The sequence below is a fragment of the Sorex araneus genome, chromosome 9, assembly GCF_027595985.1.
Source record: "Sorex araneus isolate mSorAra2 chromosome 9, mSorAra2.pri, whole genome shotgun sequence".
In the NCBI taxonomy this organism is placed as follows: domain Eukaryota; kingdom Metazoa; phylum Chordata; class Mammalia; order Eulipotyphla; family Soricidae; genus Sorex; species Sorex araneus.
Window position 1 is genome coordinate 8,666,244 of NC_073310.1, and position 16,227 is coordinate 8,682,470.

The 16,227-nt window shown below is 55.4% G+C and overlaps 1 protein-coding gene across 1 annotated transcript in view; it reads right to left on the bottom strand.

Moving 5' to 3' along the window:
- Window positions 1-3,154: 3,154 nt before the first annotated feature.
- The window catches only part of VSIG10 (V-set and immunoglobulin domain containing 10), a 43,891-nt gene continuing 30,818 nt past the window's right edge, over window positions 3,155-16,227 (bottom strand). The window contains exons 6-9 of the mRNA XM_055147046.1: window positions 8,271-8,381; window positions 8,018-8,033; window positions 5,481-5,707; window positions 3,155-3,857 (exon numbers count right to left, since the gene is read on the bottom strand). Of these exons, the coding sequence (XP_055003021.1) occupies window positions 3,802-3,857; window positions 5,481-5,707; window positions 8,018-8,033; window positions 8,271-8,381 (410 nt within the window). The 3' untranslated portion in view covers window positions 3,155-3,801. The remainder of the gene's footprint in view (window positions 3,858-5,480; window positions 5,708-8,017; window positions 8,034-8,270; window positions 8,382-16,227) is intronic.

A 16,227-nucleotide genomic window follows, 5' to 3' on the forward strand; every position in this document is an offset into this window, starting at 1 on the left:
AGGGAGAGCTGGGTTACAGCCAAGAGGGGTGTCAGGAGACTGAGGGCTGGTGGGTGCGATCCCTGGTGGTCCCCACAGCTGGGAGGGGCACTGTACATCCAGAGGCAGCCTCGAGCACTCCTGGGTGTGCCCCCACATGACTGAATGGACACGAATGTCAGTATGGTGAAAGCAACTAAAGCCAAACAAAGAATGGGGAGAGGCACAACTCTCCAAACCTGGGGCTAGAGTGATAGCACGGCGGGCAGGGCATTTGCCTTGCACGTGACCCACCTGGGTTCGGTCCTTGGCAACCCATAGGTTCCTCCGAGTAATGCCAAGAGTAATTCCTGAGTGCACAGAGCCAGGAGGAACCCCTGAGCATCGCTGGGTGTGACCCAAAAGCCAAAAACAAAAAACAAAAACAAAAACCGAAACACCTCTCCAAACCTTTCCGTTTACTAATCAGGTCTAAATTAAGATCACTATATCAAATTGGAATGCCCCGCCACAGAGGCAGGGTGGGGTGGGGGGATGGGATTGGGGTGGTGCCGGAGGGATACTGGGTTCATCGGTGGTGGAGAATGGACACTGGTGGAGGGATGGGCTCTCAAACACTGCATGAGGGAAAAACAAGCACGAAAATGTGTGAATCTGTAACTGTACCCTCACTGTGACTCAGTAATTAAAAAATAAATTTAAATAATAAAAAACTAAGATCACTAGCGCCTTTATTTAAAAATAACTTTATTCCATAATCTTAAAAAAAAAAAAAAAGAAACGAACACAATTTTATAACCTCAGGCAGTCTCCTGAACCCGCTCCACTGGCCAAACAGCAAAGGCCAGTGAGGCAGAGGGTCTGCTGCTAAGAGCTGGCTGGGGGGGTGGGGGGGACGGGCGCTCAGAAACCCTGGTTGGCACCTGTTGCATCATGTGCTTCATGACCAATCCCTCCCTCCCCCCCCACCATTGCCCCAGGATGACTTTGGAATCAGGGCCTGGTGCATCTGATTCCAAAGTCTCTGTTGAAATCTCTGAGTTTCCTGCAGCAATAAATCCTAGGGCCCCTGTGTGCTTGTGGGTGCTCAAATGGGCGCCCCTCCCCCACCTTCCCGGGAGGCCCCCCCCCGAGTGTCCCCCTGGCCCCCAGAGGCCCATCTGCGGCCCCGGGAGTCTACAATACATTCAGATAAGAGTTAGAAAAGCACAGGGGCCAAGTTGGACTTGGCCACCCTCAGTCTGGGACACTCGGTCCTCTCTGTGGACTGGGGGATGGTCTGTCTTCAAGAAATCAGAGGGAGGGGCTGGAGCACAGCAGGTAGGTAGGGTGTTTGCCTTGCACGGGGACCGACCCGGGTTCGACCCCCGACATCCCATAGGGTCCCCTGAGCACCACCAAGAGTCATTTGAGTGCATGAGCCAGGAGGAACCCCTGAGCATTGCCGGGTGTGACCCAAAAGAAAAAAAAGAAAAAAGAAGAAATGAGAGGGAGCCCCGACTGCCTCAGGGAAAATCCTGAACCCTCCTCCGAAGAAGCCGGGCTGGGTCGGAAGTGTGTGCGTCACAGATAACGGGCTAACGGGCGGGGTGGGGGGGTTATATCCCCCGCAGCGGGGGGAGCAGGGCGCCCCTCCTTCTTCTTGGGAAACCCAGCCCGAGCTCTCCCCACCTGTCAGTGGGCTGTGAGAAGCCACCCTTTGGGAGGCATTTCAGGGGGGCTGCGAGGGTCCCCTCAGCCCTAGTCTCCCTTTGGGGAGAGGCTCCCACATGGTGCTCAGGGAGCCTGTGGGTCCTTCCCGGGGTCCCCGCCTGGCAATTCTCAGTGCAAGGGCCTGAGGCTGGGCGTGGCCCCAACCCTGCAAGTGTCGGGGAGACCTGGGGGCCCCCAGAGCTGCACTTAGAGACGCTCAGAGGGGGGCTAGGCCAGGGCTGGCCGCGTGCCAGCGCCTCACCGTGGAGCTTCCCTGCTTCTTTTTGTTCGCTTTTGGCTCACACCTGGCGGCACTCGGGAGACCCAAGGCGGGAGCAGGCCCAGGTCTGCTGCGAGCCAGGCCAGGGTCCCCCCACCGCACGGTCACTCCACCCCTCCGCAGGATTCATTGCAGTGTTTCTGGAAAACACCAGAGTTCCCGGAAAGAGCGGTCTCCCACCCAGGACCTCCCTCAGGAAAGATGCTGAGGCGCGACAGACACCCGCATTCAGGGGACTTTTAAAGCCCCCCCAAGTCGGGGCTGGAGAGACAGCACAGCGGGGAGGGCGTTGGCCTTGCATGTGGTCGACCCGGGTTCGATTCCCAGCATCCCAATGACTCCCAGCACCGCCAGGAGTCATTCCTGAGTGCATGAGCCAGGAGGAACCCCTGTGCATCGCCGGGTGTGACCCAAAAAGAAAAATAAAGAAGCCCCCCAAGTCATTCTCGTTGGGAAGTGGCGCTGCCTCAGAGTGGGGCGAGGGGCTGAGGGCGTGAGGTTGCAGCCAGCTCCTGCCCACCCAGCCCCCCCCCCCGTGCTCTGGGCTGGCTCAGAGACAGCCTAGGTCACCATCCCCTTTGTTCCTCGGCCCCCTCAGCCCTTCAGAGGGGACGGCTCGCTTCTGCTCTGAGCAGCGGCCTTCCTTCCTCGGCCCTGGACCAGGCAAGGCCACTCCCCACGGCCACTCCCGCTCACGGTCGTGCCTGGGAGAGCAGGCTCGGGGACGCTGAGGAATGCCAGGTCAAGTCACGCGGTCAAGGCCGGCACACAGCGCCCGCCCCCTTATCGCGGCCCTGACCTTGTGGAGATGTCGCTGCCGTCAAGGGCTCGAGGGCGCCGTCCCCGCGGCCCCCACTGGCCCTCTCTGCTTTGGCTCGGCCAGCTGGACGGTGCGGCCTCATGGACGGGGAGGAGCAGGCACTGCGGCTGCAGGGGGGTCGGCCAGAGCACCAGGCCCTGGGGAGGAAGTGTTCCCCCCCTGCTGGGAAGCCGGGGACGGGCAACAGGAGGGCGGGAAAGGCTGACAGGTCCCCCCCCCCACCCAGGAAGCCTTTGGAATCGAGTGGAAGCTCTGGCGACTGGGAGGGGCTGCGGACAGGCCCCCTCCTCTTTGGGAGAGTGAAGGGCATCAAGGAGACAACAAGACCCGTCTTGGCCACCCCCCGCCCCCACGCCCCTCAGTCCTTCCCATCCCCCGGGCGTCCCCCTCTGTCCTCACCGGCCCGGAAGTGAGGCCCAGGGCTAGAGCTCACGCCAGGAATAAGCACCAGGCTCTGACGCCAGGTGGGTTCTCGGGAGCCCCGAACCCGGGGCCACCTGCCTCCCACTGGCGCGGCCACCACCCCTTCCCCAGAGGCCGCCGCCGTCTGTTCCAGCTCCTCGGCTCCGGGCTCGGGAGGAAATGGCCCCTCCCTCTCTCGGGCACGCCGATCCCCACGCCGAGGTGGTCCAAGACCCCTAACGGTGGCACAGGGCGCCGGGGCCCGCTGCCGCACCCTCCAGGTGGGCACGGGCTCCGGAGGGTGGGCCTTGCAGAGTCCCCGCAGAGGGGTCTCGAAATCCCGCCTCTCCCCACACAGCCCGACCCCCGAGGCTTCGGAAGGTGGCTGGGGGGAAGGAGAGCAAATCCGTGATGTTTGAGAAGGAACAGGGGTGCGTCATGTATGCGTCCGTGTGTGTGTGTGTGCATGCGTGTGTGCGTGCATGTGTGTGTATGTGTGTGTTGTGTCTCTGTGTGTGTGTGTTTCTCTTTCGGCTGAGAGTCCCAAACTACCCGAAGTCCTCAGAGCGGGGTGCAAATCAGATCAAAGCAGCACTTGACCCACAGGATGGGGCAGGGCCTCGGGGCATCACACGGGCCCGTCGTCTTCTTGCACGGGCTCGCTCTGCTGCTCACTGCCGTCGTCTGCAGGGGACAGAGAGGAGGACGCGGCCTGTGACCCCGGCCGCCAACCAGCCTGCACCCACCTTGAATCAGAATCCTCTTAAGCCCTGGGGCCGGAGCGATAGCACAGCGGGGAGGGCGTTTGCCTTGCACGCGGCCAACCCAGGTTACATCCCCGGCGTCCCATAGGGTCCCCTGAGCACCGCCAGGGGTAATTCCTGAGTGCAGAGCTAGGAGGAACCCCTGAGCATCGCTGGGTGTGACCCAAAAAGCAAAAAAAAAAAAAAAAAAAAAAAAAAGAATCCCCTTAAACCTTGAAATTAGGTTTCCTGGAAACGAGGGTGCTGAGACCCTCATCTCCCCCACCTCCCGCTGTTACAGTGTCCGCCCTCTGACCGCTGTCCCCTTCTCCTGCATCGCCCCCTCTGCTTTTGGCTTCTTCAGCCCCCCTCAGACTTGCCTCGTTCTCTCGTCCTGCTCACTCTCCAAGCCCATGTTTCTCCCTCGAACACGGGTCTCAGATGCTTCTCTCGCTCTGGCCTCGCTTGCCTATTTCCACTGGGGAGACGCCCATGTTCTCTCTCTTTCTCTCTGGCCTTTTGGGCCACACCGGGCAACGCTCAGGGGTTACTCCTGGCTCGGCACTCAATTACTCTTGGCGAACGCCCAGTAAAGGTATTAGGAGGACCAGCGCGGGCTCGGAGATTCGAGCGAATGCAAACCATAGATCAAACACAATGGCCACTCAGTGCAACTACAACACCCAAAAGGAAAGAGAGAGCAAAAGGGAATGCCCTGCCACAGAGGCGGGGTGGGGGGTGGGGAGAGGGAGGGTGGTGGGAGGGACACTGGGATCACTGGTGGAGGAGAATGGGCTCTGGTGGAGGGATGGGCACTCGATCATTGTATGACTGAAACGCAAGCACGAAAGCTTGTAAATCAGTAACTGTACCCCACGGTGACTCACTAATAAAAAATTAAAAAAAAAATTACTCCTGGCGGTGCTCAGGGGACCCTATGGGATGCCAGGGATCGAACCCAGGTTGGCAGCGTGCAAGGCAAACGCCCTATCCGCTGTGCTATCGTTCTGTCTCCCCCACCCCCCCCCCCGCACTGTCTCTTGAACACACTTCTTTCTTTCTCTCTCCTCACATCCTTCTAAGTACGTTTCAATAAAAAGTATCTTGCCTCCTTCTCTCCCTTCTCCCGTAAACCTCCCTAGCAGGGCGCAGGCCCCTGCCCCAGGCCCGGAATCCCCTCAGGGTCCCCCCCTTAGGCCGTGATTCCCTCAGCGACCCCCCCCCCACCTTAGGCTGCTCATCAAATCCTTCCTGCCTCAGCTCCAGTCCTGAGCCCTTCAGGTTCATGACCACCTGTCGCCCTGCCGACCGACCCACAGGGGCGCTGGCAAGCTGCTCCCCGCTGGTCGTGCCACCTGTCCTTTTCTCGGTCACTTCAAGAGCGTTATCGGAGCATAGGGGCTGTTTGTCGTTCGCGGTGTGCTGGGAGCTCAGGTGCCGATTCAGCTGGAACCAGCCTTGGGGGGGGGGGGGTGCCCGCAGCGGGGGGCCTTTGCAAAACCCCAGCTCGACCTGGCGACATCTGCCGCCGGAAAGGCGAGTGCCTGGGCCGGGGAGGACTGACCTTGCAGGGCCTGCAGGCCGTTGGCCATCTGCTCCAGGTTCCCGTTGACCAGGGCGGTCACTCTGTGGATGCGGCAGTGCTTGTGGATTTCTCTGGGCGCCTCTTCCCTCTCGTCCCTGCCCCCCTCCTCCTCGTCCTCCCTCTCGGCGGCGGCGCCCTCTTCCTCCTGCTCTATCTCTTCCTCCTCCGAGTCCACCAGCACCATGACGTCGCCCACGTCCTGGCTCCTGATTTCCAGAGGGGGGACAGAGAGTCAAGGAAGGAGAAGCTCTGGCTCCTCCCGGACGGCAGGAAACACCACCCGACCCTTGGCAATCTGGAATGTTCTGCCTATGCTCTCAGCTCTCAGCCAGGGCGGGGGGGGGAGAGGGAGGGGGGAGCAGCTGCTGAGTTGTTGCTGGAAGAACTACTGCCACGTTGCTTCCAGGAGAGCGACCCCGCGGCTCGGGGAGGGGGTCAGAGGGCTGGAGGGGAGCCCGGGGCCTGACCCCCAACATCACACAGTTCTCCAGAACCCCGTGGGAGCAGCCCAATAGCACCCCTGGTTCTGGCCTCCCCCGAAGAGAAAGGAGAAGAAAAAAGAAAAAAAAAAAAAGGACAGGGGCTGGAGCGATAGCACAGCGGGGAGGGCGTTTGCCTTGCACGCGGCCGACCCGGGTTCGATTCCTCCACTCCTCTTGGAGAGCCCAGCAAGCTACTGAGGGTATCCCACCCACATGGCAGAGCCTGGCAAGCTCCCCGTGGCGTATTTGATATGCCAAAAACAGTAACAACAAGTCTCACATGGAGACGTTACTGGTGCCCGCTCGAGCAAATCGATGAGCAATGGGATGACAGTGATACCGGATGACAGTGATACCATGAAATAGGGGCCAGGGAAAACTGGAGACCAGACTTGGGTCTAGCGTGTGTCCAGCACGTGCGCCCCCTCCTGGTCTGTTGGCACATTTCCCCGCCTCTTGAGGGGGCTTTGGGGACTACACCCAATACCCCAGGGCTATTCCTGGCTCTGTGCCTCCGGTGACCTCCGGCAGGGAACCGGACAATGGTTCCAGGAATTTGAATTGGTATCGACCTCCTAGGGGGGCTTATGGGGCCAGAGAGATGGTGCAGTGGGCAGGGCGTTTTGCCTTGTAGGCAGCCAATGCCAGTTTCAATTCCTGGCATCCCATCCTCCCCCAAGCATCACCAGGAGTGATTTCTGAGTGCAGAGCCAGGAGCAACCCCTAAGTAGTGCCAGGTGTGTTCCATAGCACTAGACTGTCTGTAGCACTGTCATCCCGTTGTTCATCGATTTACTCCAGCGGGCACCAGTAATGTCTCCATTGTGAGACTTGTTACTGTTTTTGGCATATCGAATATACCACGGGGAGCTTGCCAGGCTCTGCCATGTGGGCGGGATACTCTCAGTAGCCTGCCGGGCTCTCCGAGAGGGGCGGAGGAATCGAACCCGGGTCGGCCACGTGCAAGGTAAACGCCCCACCCACTGCGCTATCGCTCCAGTCCAGGTGTGTTCCATAAACACATTAAAACAAAACAAAACTTGGGGCTGGAGCGATAGTACAGCGGGGAGGGCATTTGCCTTGCACGCAGCCGACCCGGGTTCGATTCCCAGCACCCCATAGGGTCCCCTGAGCACCGCCAGGAGTGATTCCTGGGTGCAGAGTCAGGAGTCAGCCCTGAGCATTGCCGGGTGTGACCCCCCCAAAAAAAAATAAGCCAAAAAAAAAAAAAAGACAAGAAAACAAAACTCAAACTTTTTTTTTGGTTTAGCTGTGGGTGCGGGGAGCAGGCGGGGTCCCTCCCGGTGCCGTCTGGGGAAGAATGTTCCTGGCGCCAGGGCTCAGACCCAAGCCTCCCATCGGCCAGGCATGTGCTCTGCCGCTTGTACCACATCCACGGCCCACGGGGAATTAGCTTTGCGCGAGACAGCGGTCTCTGCCTCTTCTGAAATCTCCTTGGAGCATGAAGTGGATGAGTTCTTACTGCAGTTCCCTGGGGGGGTGGGGGGGTGGGGGGGGGACGAGGGGTTTCTGCGCATGCTCAGTCTGGCCTCCAAACCGTGCCGGGAAGACAGTGATTTACGCTTCCTTTTAGCCCTTTCTGGAAAGTTCCATAAGGCCACGGCAGAAATAAAGGGCTAGTTGGTACCAGTCTCGATAGCTGGCAGCCCTCAGCAATGAGCCTGGGCACATGAGCCTGGCATGATAGAGAGCTCACAGGCCCCGGGCAAGGCCTGGCAAAGGGAACAGCTTTGAAGGCCCACAGGGGGTCTGGAGGGGGGGCTGGTATGTGGCGCCCGAGGCCGAGGAGGAAGGCGCTTCCCCCCAACCCACCCCCCGCACCTCCCGATCCTCCTCTGGACAGCGCAGACCCCGCCGGGACCCAGAAGAGTTTCAAGGGAAGTGTCCGTGCTGCCCTGAGCAGCTGCCCGCCAGCGCTGGGCAGAGCTCGGGGCTTCCACCGTGGCCGCTACGCGATGGTCCTTCAGCAGGGAGGAAAAAGGACGGGGACCGTCTGGGTTCGAGGCCACTCACCTGAAAGTGTTTCCTACTGAAGGGAGAAAGGGGGGAAAACAAAATTAGTATCTGCTAAGAAGCTCAGTTTGTAACCCAGCTCAGAATTTACAAAAGGGGGGGAAGGGACCAATAATCCCACCCTGAGTGATGCCAGGGGGCACCCCCCCATGGGACAGCAGGTGGGCGCAAATCAGAGGCCCCTCCCCCAGCCACAAGCTTTCCAGAAGCTTAAGAGAGAAGACCAGCCCGCCCCCTCTCCTCCAGTTCGTACCTTTCCAGCAAAACCCAGGGCTGTAGTAGAGCATCAGGCCTGCGAAGACGGCCAGCCCCAGCAGCAGAAGGCTCACGATCGTCCCCACGATGCCCCCGACGTTGAACGGCTCTGAAAAGACACATCACACCATGGGCAAACGCCCCCAAGACAGACTCGGGGAAATGGCAACCCTCCGGTCGGCCCTCAGCTGGGTCCCCGCCAGCCGAGTGGGGCCAAGGGGCTCTCTGCAGCCCCTCCAGGGGTGCTCGGCCTCCAGTGGTGGCGATCACATGGCGGGGAAGCATGTTGGCAGGGCCGGGGGTGGCACGTAGCGGGAGAGGCCTGGCCTTGCACGTGTGAGGTCCTGGGGCCCATCTCGAGTACCACACATGCGTGCACGCACGCACACACACACAATTTCCTTTTTTTTTTTTTTTTCTTTTTGGGTCACACCCGGCGATGCACAGGGGTTACTCCTGGTTCTACACTCAGGAATTACTCTTGGCGGTGCTCAGGGGACCATATGGGATGCTGGGATTCAAACCTGGGTCGGCCGCGTGCAAGGCTAACGCTCTACCCACTGTGCTATCACTCCAGCCCCACAATTTCCTTTTTAAAAAGCATTACTGGGGGGGCCGGAGCAATAGCACAGCGGGTAGGCGTTTGCCTTGCACACGGCCGACCCGGGTTCGATCCCCGGCATCCCATATGGTCCCCCAAGCACTGCCAGGAGCAATTCCTGAGTGCAAAGCCAGGAGTAACCCCTGAGCATCGCTGGGTGTGACCCAAAAAGCAAAAATAAATAAATAAATAAATAAATAAATAAATAAAAAGGATTACTGGGAATATTAAGTAGCTGAGAGGTACAAGCTTGCAATGATGCAATTTCTGGCAGATATTTCTCTGGACTTAGTTACTAAAATGCAGAAATCCAAAACCGTGCGGCCGCTAGTGCGGCCACTCGACCTCATATCTCTTCATTCTCAGCAATGGAAAACAAATGATCAAATGCTTCTTTTTCAGCAGGTCCGACTTTAAGGGGGGAGAAACTCCAAACAATAATAATGAGTTTTTTGTTGAAACATTGAATGTAACCAAAGTAAAGTGAAAGTAAAATGAAATTTATCAGTTACACAGGTGGGGTGGGGGGGCTGGGGAGGTGGGGGGCAGGGGAGGATGATGTATACTGTGATTCTTGGTGGTGGAATATGTGCACTGGTGAAGGGATGGGTGTTCGAGCATTGTATGATTGAGACTTAAACCTGAAAGCTTTGTAGCTTTCCACATGGTGATTCAATAAAAGAATAAATTAATTTTTTTTTTAAAAAGTGTGATCTTTATATTTTTTTTATTTTTTATTTTTTTTGCTTTTTGGGTCACACCCAGCGATGCTCAGGGGTTACTCCTGGCTTTGCACTCAGGAATTACTCCTGGCAGTGCTTGGGGGACCATATGGGATGCCGGGGATCGAACCTGGGTCGGCCGCGTGCAAGGCAAACGCCCTACCCGCTGTGCTATCGCTCCAGCCCCTAAATTAATTTTTTTTAAAAAAGGATTACTGTGTGTAGGGCGGAGGGTAGGTAAGACAGAGAAGGAACCAGTATGATAATAGCACTGTATAGCACTGTTGTCCCATTGTTCATCGATTTGCTCGAGCGGGCACCAGTCACGTCTCCATTGGGAGACTTGTTGTTACTGTTTTTGGCATATCGAGTACACCACGGGGAGCTTGCCAGGCTCTGCCATGTGGTGGGATACTCTCGGTAGCTTGCCAAGCTCTGAGAGGGATGAAGGAATCAAACCCAGGTTGGCCGCGTGCAAGGCATGTGCTATCGCTGATAGATGGAAATGATCACTCTGGACAAGAACTGCTTAAACATGGGTAAAGGGGATAAACACGATGACCTTTCAGTATCTGCACTGCAAACCACAATGGCCAAAAGGAGGGAGAGAAAGAGAGAGAGAGAGAGAGAAAACTGGGGACATTGGTGGTGGGAAATGCACACTGGTGTTGGAACATTCTATGACTGAAACCCAACCATGAATGACTTTGTAAGTGCATATCTCACTGTGATTCAATTTTTTTTTTTTTTTGCTTTTTGGGTCACACCCGGCGATGCACAGGGGTCACTCCTGGCTCATGCACTCAGGAATCACCCCTGGCGGTGCTCAGGGGACCATATGGGATGCTGGGATTTGAACCCGGGTCGGCCGCGTGCAAGGCAAACGCCCTCCTCGCTGTGCTATCGCTCCAGCCCCGTGTGATTCAATTTTTTAAAATAATATTTTACACGGGGATTGGGGGAGTGGGGTTGGAGGGACAGTCCAGCAAACGCCCTCCCCGCTGCACGACTGCTCCACCCAGATACTTTGTGGCACTTCGTGGTCACTGTCGCAGTGCCAGGGGCCGCACTGGAGGCCCCAGCACTGCACCTGCGGGTGTAACTCAGAGGCGGCGCGTCTGCCCTGTGAGCCTGGGGCTGCAAGTTCGATCCCACGTTCCAAATGGGCTCATAGTGACACTGCTCTCTGGGGTCCCCTCAACCACGGCAAAGCAGATGGTCTCCGTTACACCACACCAGGGACGCACAGACCCCACGAGGGAAGTTCGTGACTCCCATAAACAGGACAACGAAGGAGAAACTGCCGGCAACCCAAGAAGAGTTATAAACGCAACAACCCTGAGAATGTTTATTCATCAAAGGCTATCTTAAAAGAAAGGGAAAAGATGGGGACGGAGAGCTAGTCCGGGGGGTAGGTGTTCATTTGCTTTGCATGCCGCCAACCCGGTTCAATCCCTGGCACCGCATGTGGTCCCCTGAGCCCTGCCAGGAGTTAAGTCCTGAGCACCACCGGGTGTGAGTAGAAACAAACAAGCAAAGAAAGCGAAAAGGCAAAACATGAGAAGGAGAGATTTCTTTTTCTTTTTTGCTTTTTGGGTCACACCTGGCGACGCACAGGGGTTACTCCTGGCTCTGCACTCAGGAATTACTCCTGGCGGTGCTCAGGGGACCATATGGGATGCTGGGATTCGAACCTGGGTCGGCTGCGTGCAAGGCAAACGCCCTCCCCGCTGTGCTATCGCTCCAGCCCCAGAGAAGGAGAGATTTCTGACACCTAAAACAAGGAACGGAGAGAAGCAACAGTGAATCCCAGGAGACAGCAGCCGGCCAGAGATCTCTCCGGACCCTGTACCGAGCCAGTTCCACAGGGGCACCTCGGATGGAGCGGGTGTGCCCTCTCCGCCCACTCCAGGTGGAACCCTGGTGGCTAGAAGCTTCCAGAAGCAAAACCCAAGTACGTGGGTTCAGGGACTAAGACCCCAGGCCACATGGCAGCAGCAGAGATGGGCCGTCCCTCCTCATGTCCCCGCCTGCTTGGAGTCCTGGCTGTTACGCCCAGGATCTGCCTCCGGGTGACATCTCAGCCCATCAATACCCTTGACCCAGAGACTCCCAGATGAATCTCAAAATGGGTTAGTTCCCTACAGAGATGTCACTGAACCCCAACCGTTGACAATTTTAGAATTCCAAAAGTGTGCGGCCGCTTTTGCGGCTGCACGACCTCTCATGATATTTATAATGTCATCCTATTGTTCATGGATTTGCTTGAGAGGGCACCAGTAACGTCTCCATTGTGAGACTTGTTGTTACTGTAAATGTAAACAGATATTTATAATAAGCAATAGAAAATAGGGGCTGGAGCGATAGCATAGCGGGGAGGGCATTTGCCTTGCACATGGCCAACCCGGGTTTGAATCCCAGCATCCCATATGGTCCCCTGAGCACCGTCAGGAGTGATTCCTGAGTGCAGAGCCAGGAGTAACCCCTGTGCATCACCGGGTGTGACCCCCCAAAAAAAACAATAGAAAATAAATTATTTTGCATCTGCCCCTAGCAGGCAGGCTTGAACGGGGGTGGAAAAATTCAAAATAATGGTGGTGGGATTGGTGTTGAAATAGTGCATGTAATCAATTAACGTGAACAATTTTTTTTTGGGTCACACCTGGTGATGCACAGGGGTTACTCCTGGCTCATGTACTCAGGAATCACTCCTGGTGGTGCTCAGGGGACCATATGGGATGCTGGGAATCGAACCCAGGTCGCACGCATGCAAGGCAAGTGCCCTACCCACTGTGCTATCACTCCAGCCCCTAATGTGAACAATCTTATGAAAATAAAATTGAAAAAAAAAAGAAACTGGTATGTGAAAGTTCTTTAAAAATCCCTCTGTTGGGAAACTGGCCCACATCCAAAAGAACAAAAGCAACCGGTGTTGGCGTGGATGTGGGGAGAAAGGGGTTCTGCTTCACTGCTGGTGGGAATGCCGACTGGTTCAGCCCTTTTGGAAAACAGTATGGTCGATTCTCAAAAAATTAGAAACTGAGCTCCCATTTGACCCAGCAATACCACTCCTGGGAATATATCCTGGAGAGGCAAAAAAATATAGTCAAAATGACACCTGCACTTGTATGTTTATTGCAGCACTGTTTACAATAGCCAAAATCTGGAAAAACCCAAGTGCCCGAGAACAGATGACTGGTTAAAGAAACTTTGGTACATCTATACAATGGAATACTATGCAGCTGTCAGAAAAGATGAAGTCATGAAATTTGCATATAAGTGGATCAACATGGAAAGTATCATGTTAGCTGAAATGAGTCAGAAAGAGAGAAATAGACATAGAAAGATCGCACTCATCTGTGGAACATAAAGTAACAGAGTGGGAGAATAACACTCAAGAGTAGTAGAGATAAGGACCAGGAGGTCTGCCCCACGGCTTGGAAACCAGCCTCACATGCTGGGGGAAAAGGCAGCTGAGATAGAGAAGGGAACACCAAGTAAAGAATGTTGGGAGGACTCATTCGGGTTGAAAGATGCATGCTGAGAGTAGACCATAGACCGAACATGATGGCCGCTCCATTATTGCAAACCACAACACCCAAAAGGAGAGAGGGAGCAAAAGGGAATACCTGCCAGAGGCGGGGCGGGGTGGTGGGGACAGCATGGGGGTAGTGGGAAGGATGCTGGGACCATTGGTGGTGGAGAATGGGCACTGGTGGAGGGATGGGCACTCGATCATTGTATGACTGAAACGCAAGCATGAAAGTTTGTTTGTAAGCCTGTACCTGTACCTCACGGTGATTCACTAAAAAAAAAAAAAAAAAAAATCCCTCTATTGGGGCCTGAAGGACCAGCACAGCGGCTGACCATGTCATGCAAGCATGGGGACGTGAATGTAAACTCCGATGCCCCCCGCACGCTGAGCCTGATGCTGGGAGCCCTGCATCCTGCCATCCTCCATTCTATAAGCAATCTCTGGCTGTATCACTGCAGGGATGACTAAGTACCACATAAAGGCACAGGATGGGCAATAGCATACAGGGAGGGCCTTTGCCCTGCAGGGAGCTGACCTGGGTTTGATGCCCGGCATCCCATATAGTCCCCTAAGCACCACCAGGAGTCAGGAGTGCAGAGCCAGGAGTTACCCCTGCACGAGGTATGTCCCTCCCTCCATAAGGAACATGAAGGTGTGGAGAGATAGTAGAGGGGCTAAAGCACTCGCCTTTAAATGCAGTTACCTGGGATCCCCAGCAGATATGGTCCCCTGAGCATCACCACGGCTAACTCCCGAGCACAGAGCCCAGAACAGCACCCGAGCCCTGTCAGGTGTGGTCCAGCCCCTCCCTCCTCTCCCAATGCCTTCCTCCCTCCACCCAATAAACTTCCGCCTAAATATGCACGAGACAGGGCAAAGGCAAAAGGCACTAACAGGTTTTTCACAGAAGACACCGAAATAGCAAACAAGCACAAGAAATAACGTTCAACCCTCTTCGCAATCAGAGCGATTCAAATTAGAACCGGCGTGTGATTTGCCCATGCAATAATCCTCCCGACGGGCAGAACTCGAGGAACCTGCAGGTGAAAGCTCGGAGTAAGTTCTCAGCTACTGCCGCTGAGAAAAGAATCCGGCAAAGCACTTGGAAGAACAAGTCAGTGCTATTTCCAAGATATACATACCCCGACCCTATTGCGCGCACTTCAACTCCTTGGGTATATCCTGGAGAAGCATTTCCCCTCGGACCTGGGTCTATTTATACACAAGGCACGGGGGGAGAGGTTTTCACAGCAACACTATTTATGGCAACAAAATGTTCAGAAACAGGACACCCAGGAGATTCCTCAAAGGAGTGGGTCATGAACCTGCATGAGTTGAACCCCCAGTACCCCAGCCCCCAGCCACCGCCAAACCTGAGCATTGAAGCATCGATCCTATACCCCTGGGCCTAGTACGGCCAGCAGTGACCCCTGGGCTCCCAAAGGACCGCCCCCACCCCCCACCCCACATACACAATTCAGAAATAACAAAAACACCCATCCACAGGAAACTCAATAATTGAGTTCTAGAATACTGGCACAACAGAAAAATGAGTTAGCGGCAAGGAAATATCACTGTATCACTGTCATCCGGTTGCTCATCGATTTGCTCGAGCGGGCACCAGTAACGTCTCCATTGGGAGACTTGTTGTTACTGTTTTTGGCATATAGAATACACCACGGGTAGCTTGCCAGACCCTGCCATGAGGGTGGGATACTCTCGGTAGCTTGTCGGGCTCTCCGAGAGGGGCGGAGGAATCAAACCCGGGTTGGCCGCATGCAAGGCAAATGCTCCACCCGCTGTGCTATTGCTTCAGTCCCGGCAAGGAAGTATAATTACACTTCAGTGGCAAAGTGAATTCCAAAGACGAGGGGTGAGAGCAAGGCACAGGAGATTAAATTTCTTTATGTTTTTCTTTTTGGGTCACACCCGGCGATGCACAGGGATTACTCCTGGCTCATGCACTCAGGAATCACTCCTGGTGGTGCTCAGGGGACCCTATGGGATGCCGGGAATCGAACCTGGGTTGGCCGTGTGCATGGCAAACGCCCTCCCCGCTGTGCTATCACTCCAGCCCGGGAGATTACATTTCTACCACCACAATGGGCTTTTGGAAGCCCTAATCCAATATACAATTTTATATATATATATATATATATATATATATATATATATATATATATATAAAATGAGCACAAGTGCCGTAAAAAGGTTTTAAATAGGGCTGCAAAGACAGTACAAGGGTTAAGGCCCTTGCTCATATGTGGCCGACCCAGGTTCAAGACCTGGCACCACACGGCTCCTGAGCACCCCCTGGTGGCCTGGGTAATTCTGGCACGGCAGGGCTGAAAAGCAGCAAATTCTTGGGCCCTTGTTTTGAATCCCTGGGCAGGGGCCCTGGGCTGCTTAAGCCTGCGAGGGAGCTTCCCCTGAAACAGACAAACATGATATTTAGGACTGTTCCTTTTTTGGGGGGGGCTATACCAGGCAATGCTCAGGGGACTGTATATAGAGCCGGGATTGAACCTGGAGCCTGCTGCAAGCCCCCCAACCCTGAACACTCTCTCCAGCCCCGGGATTCCTCTGCAGGAGGCCTGGGACGGGGCCATCAGGTCTGGCCGCTGGATACCGAGTGTGGATTTCAGAGAAACACGCATGTTTTTAGGAAATGTGTGTGTCTGCACTATGTGGAATGTGACTGACCTAGAAAAATTCTTTGTTTCCCTAAAGTGGAAATTTTTGGTTTGTTTTTGGACCAAACCCAGCGATGCTCAGGGGTTACTCCTGGCTCAGCACTCAGCACCTGGTGGTGCCCCAGGGGGCTGGGGGTGGGTGGGTGGGGGCTTGTGGTGCTGGGGGGTGTCACATGGGATGCTGGGATGGACCCAGGTTGGCAGCATGCAAGGCAAGCGCCCCTAGCCACTGTTCTATGGCCCCGAAATGGAAATTTAAGTGGATATCCAGGTTCTGTTGTTTTACTTTTTATTTTTTTATTTATTTTTATTTATTTATTTTTTGCTTTTTGGGTCACACCCAGCAATGCTCAGGGGTCACTCCTGGCTCTGCACTTAGGAATTACCCTTGGCCATGCTCAGGG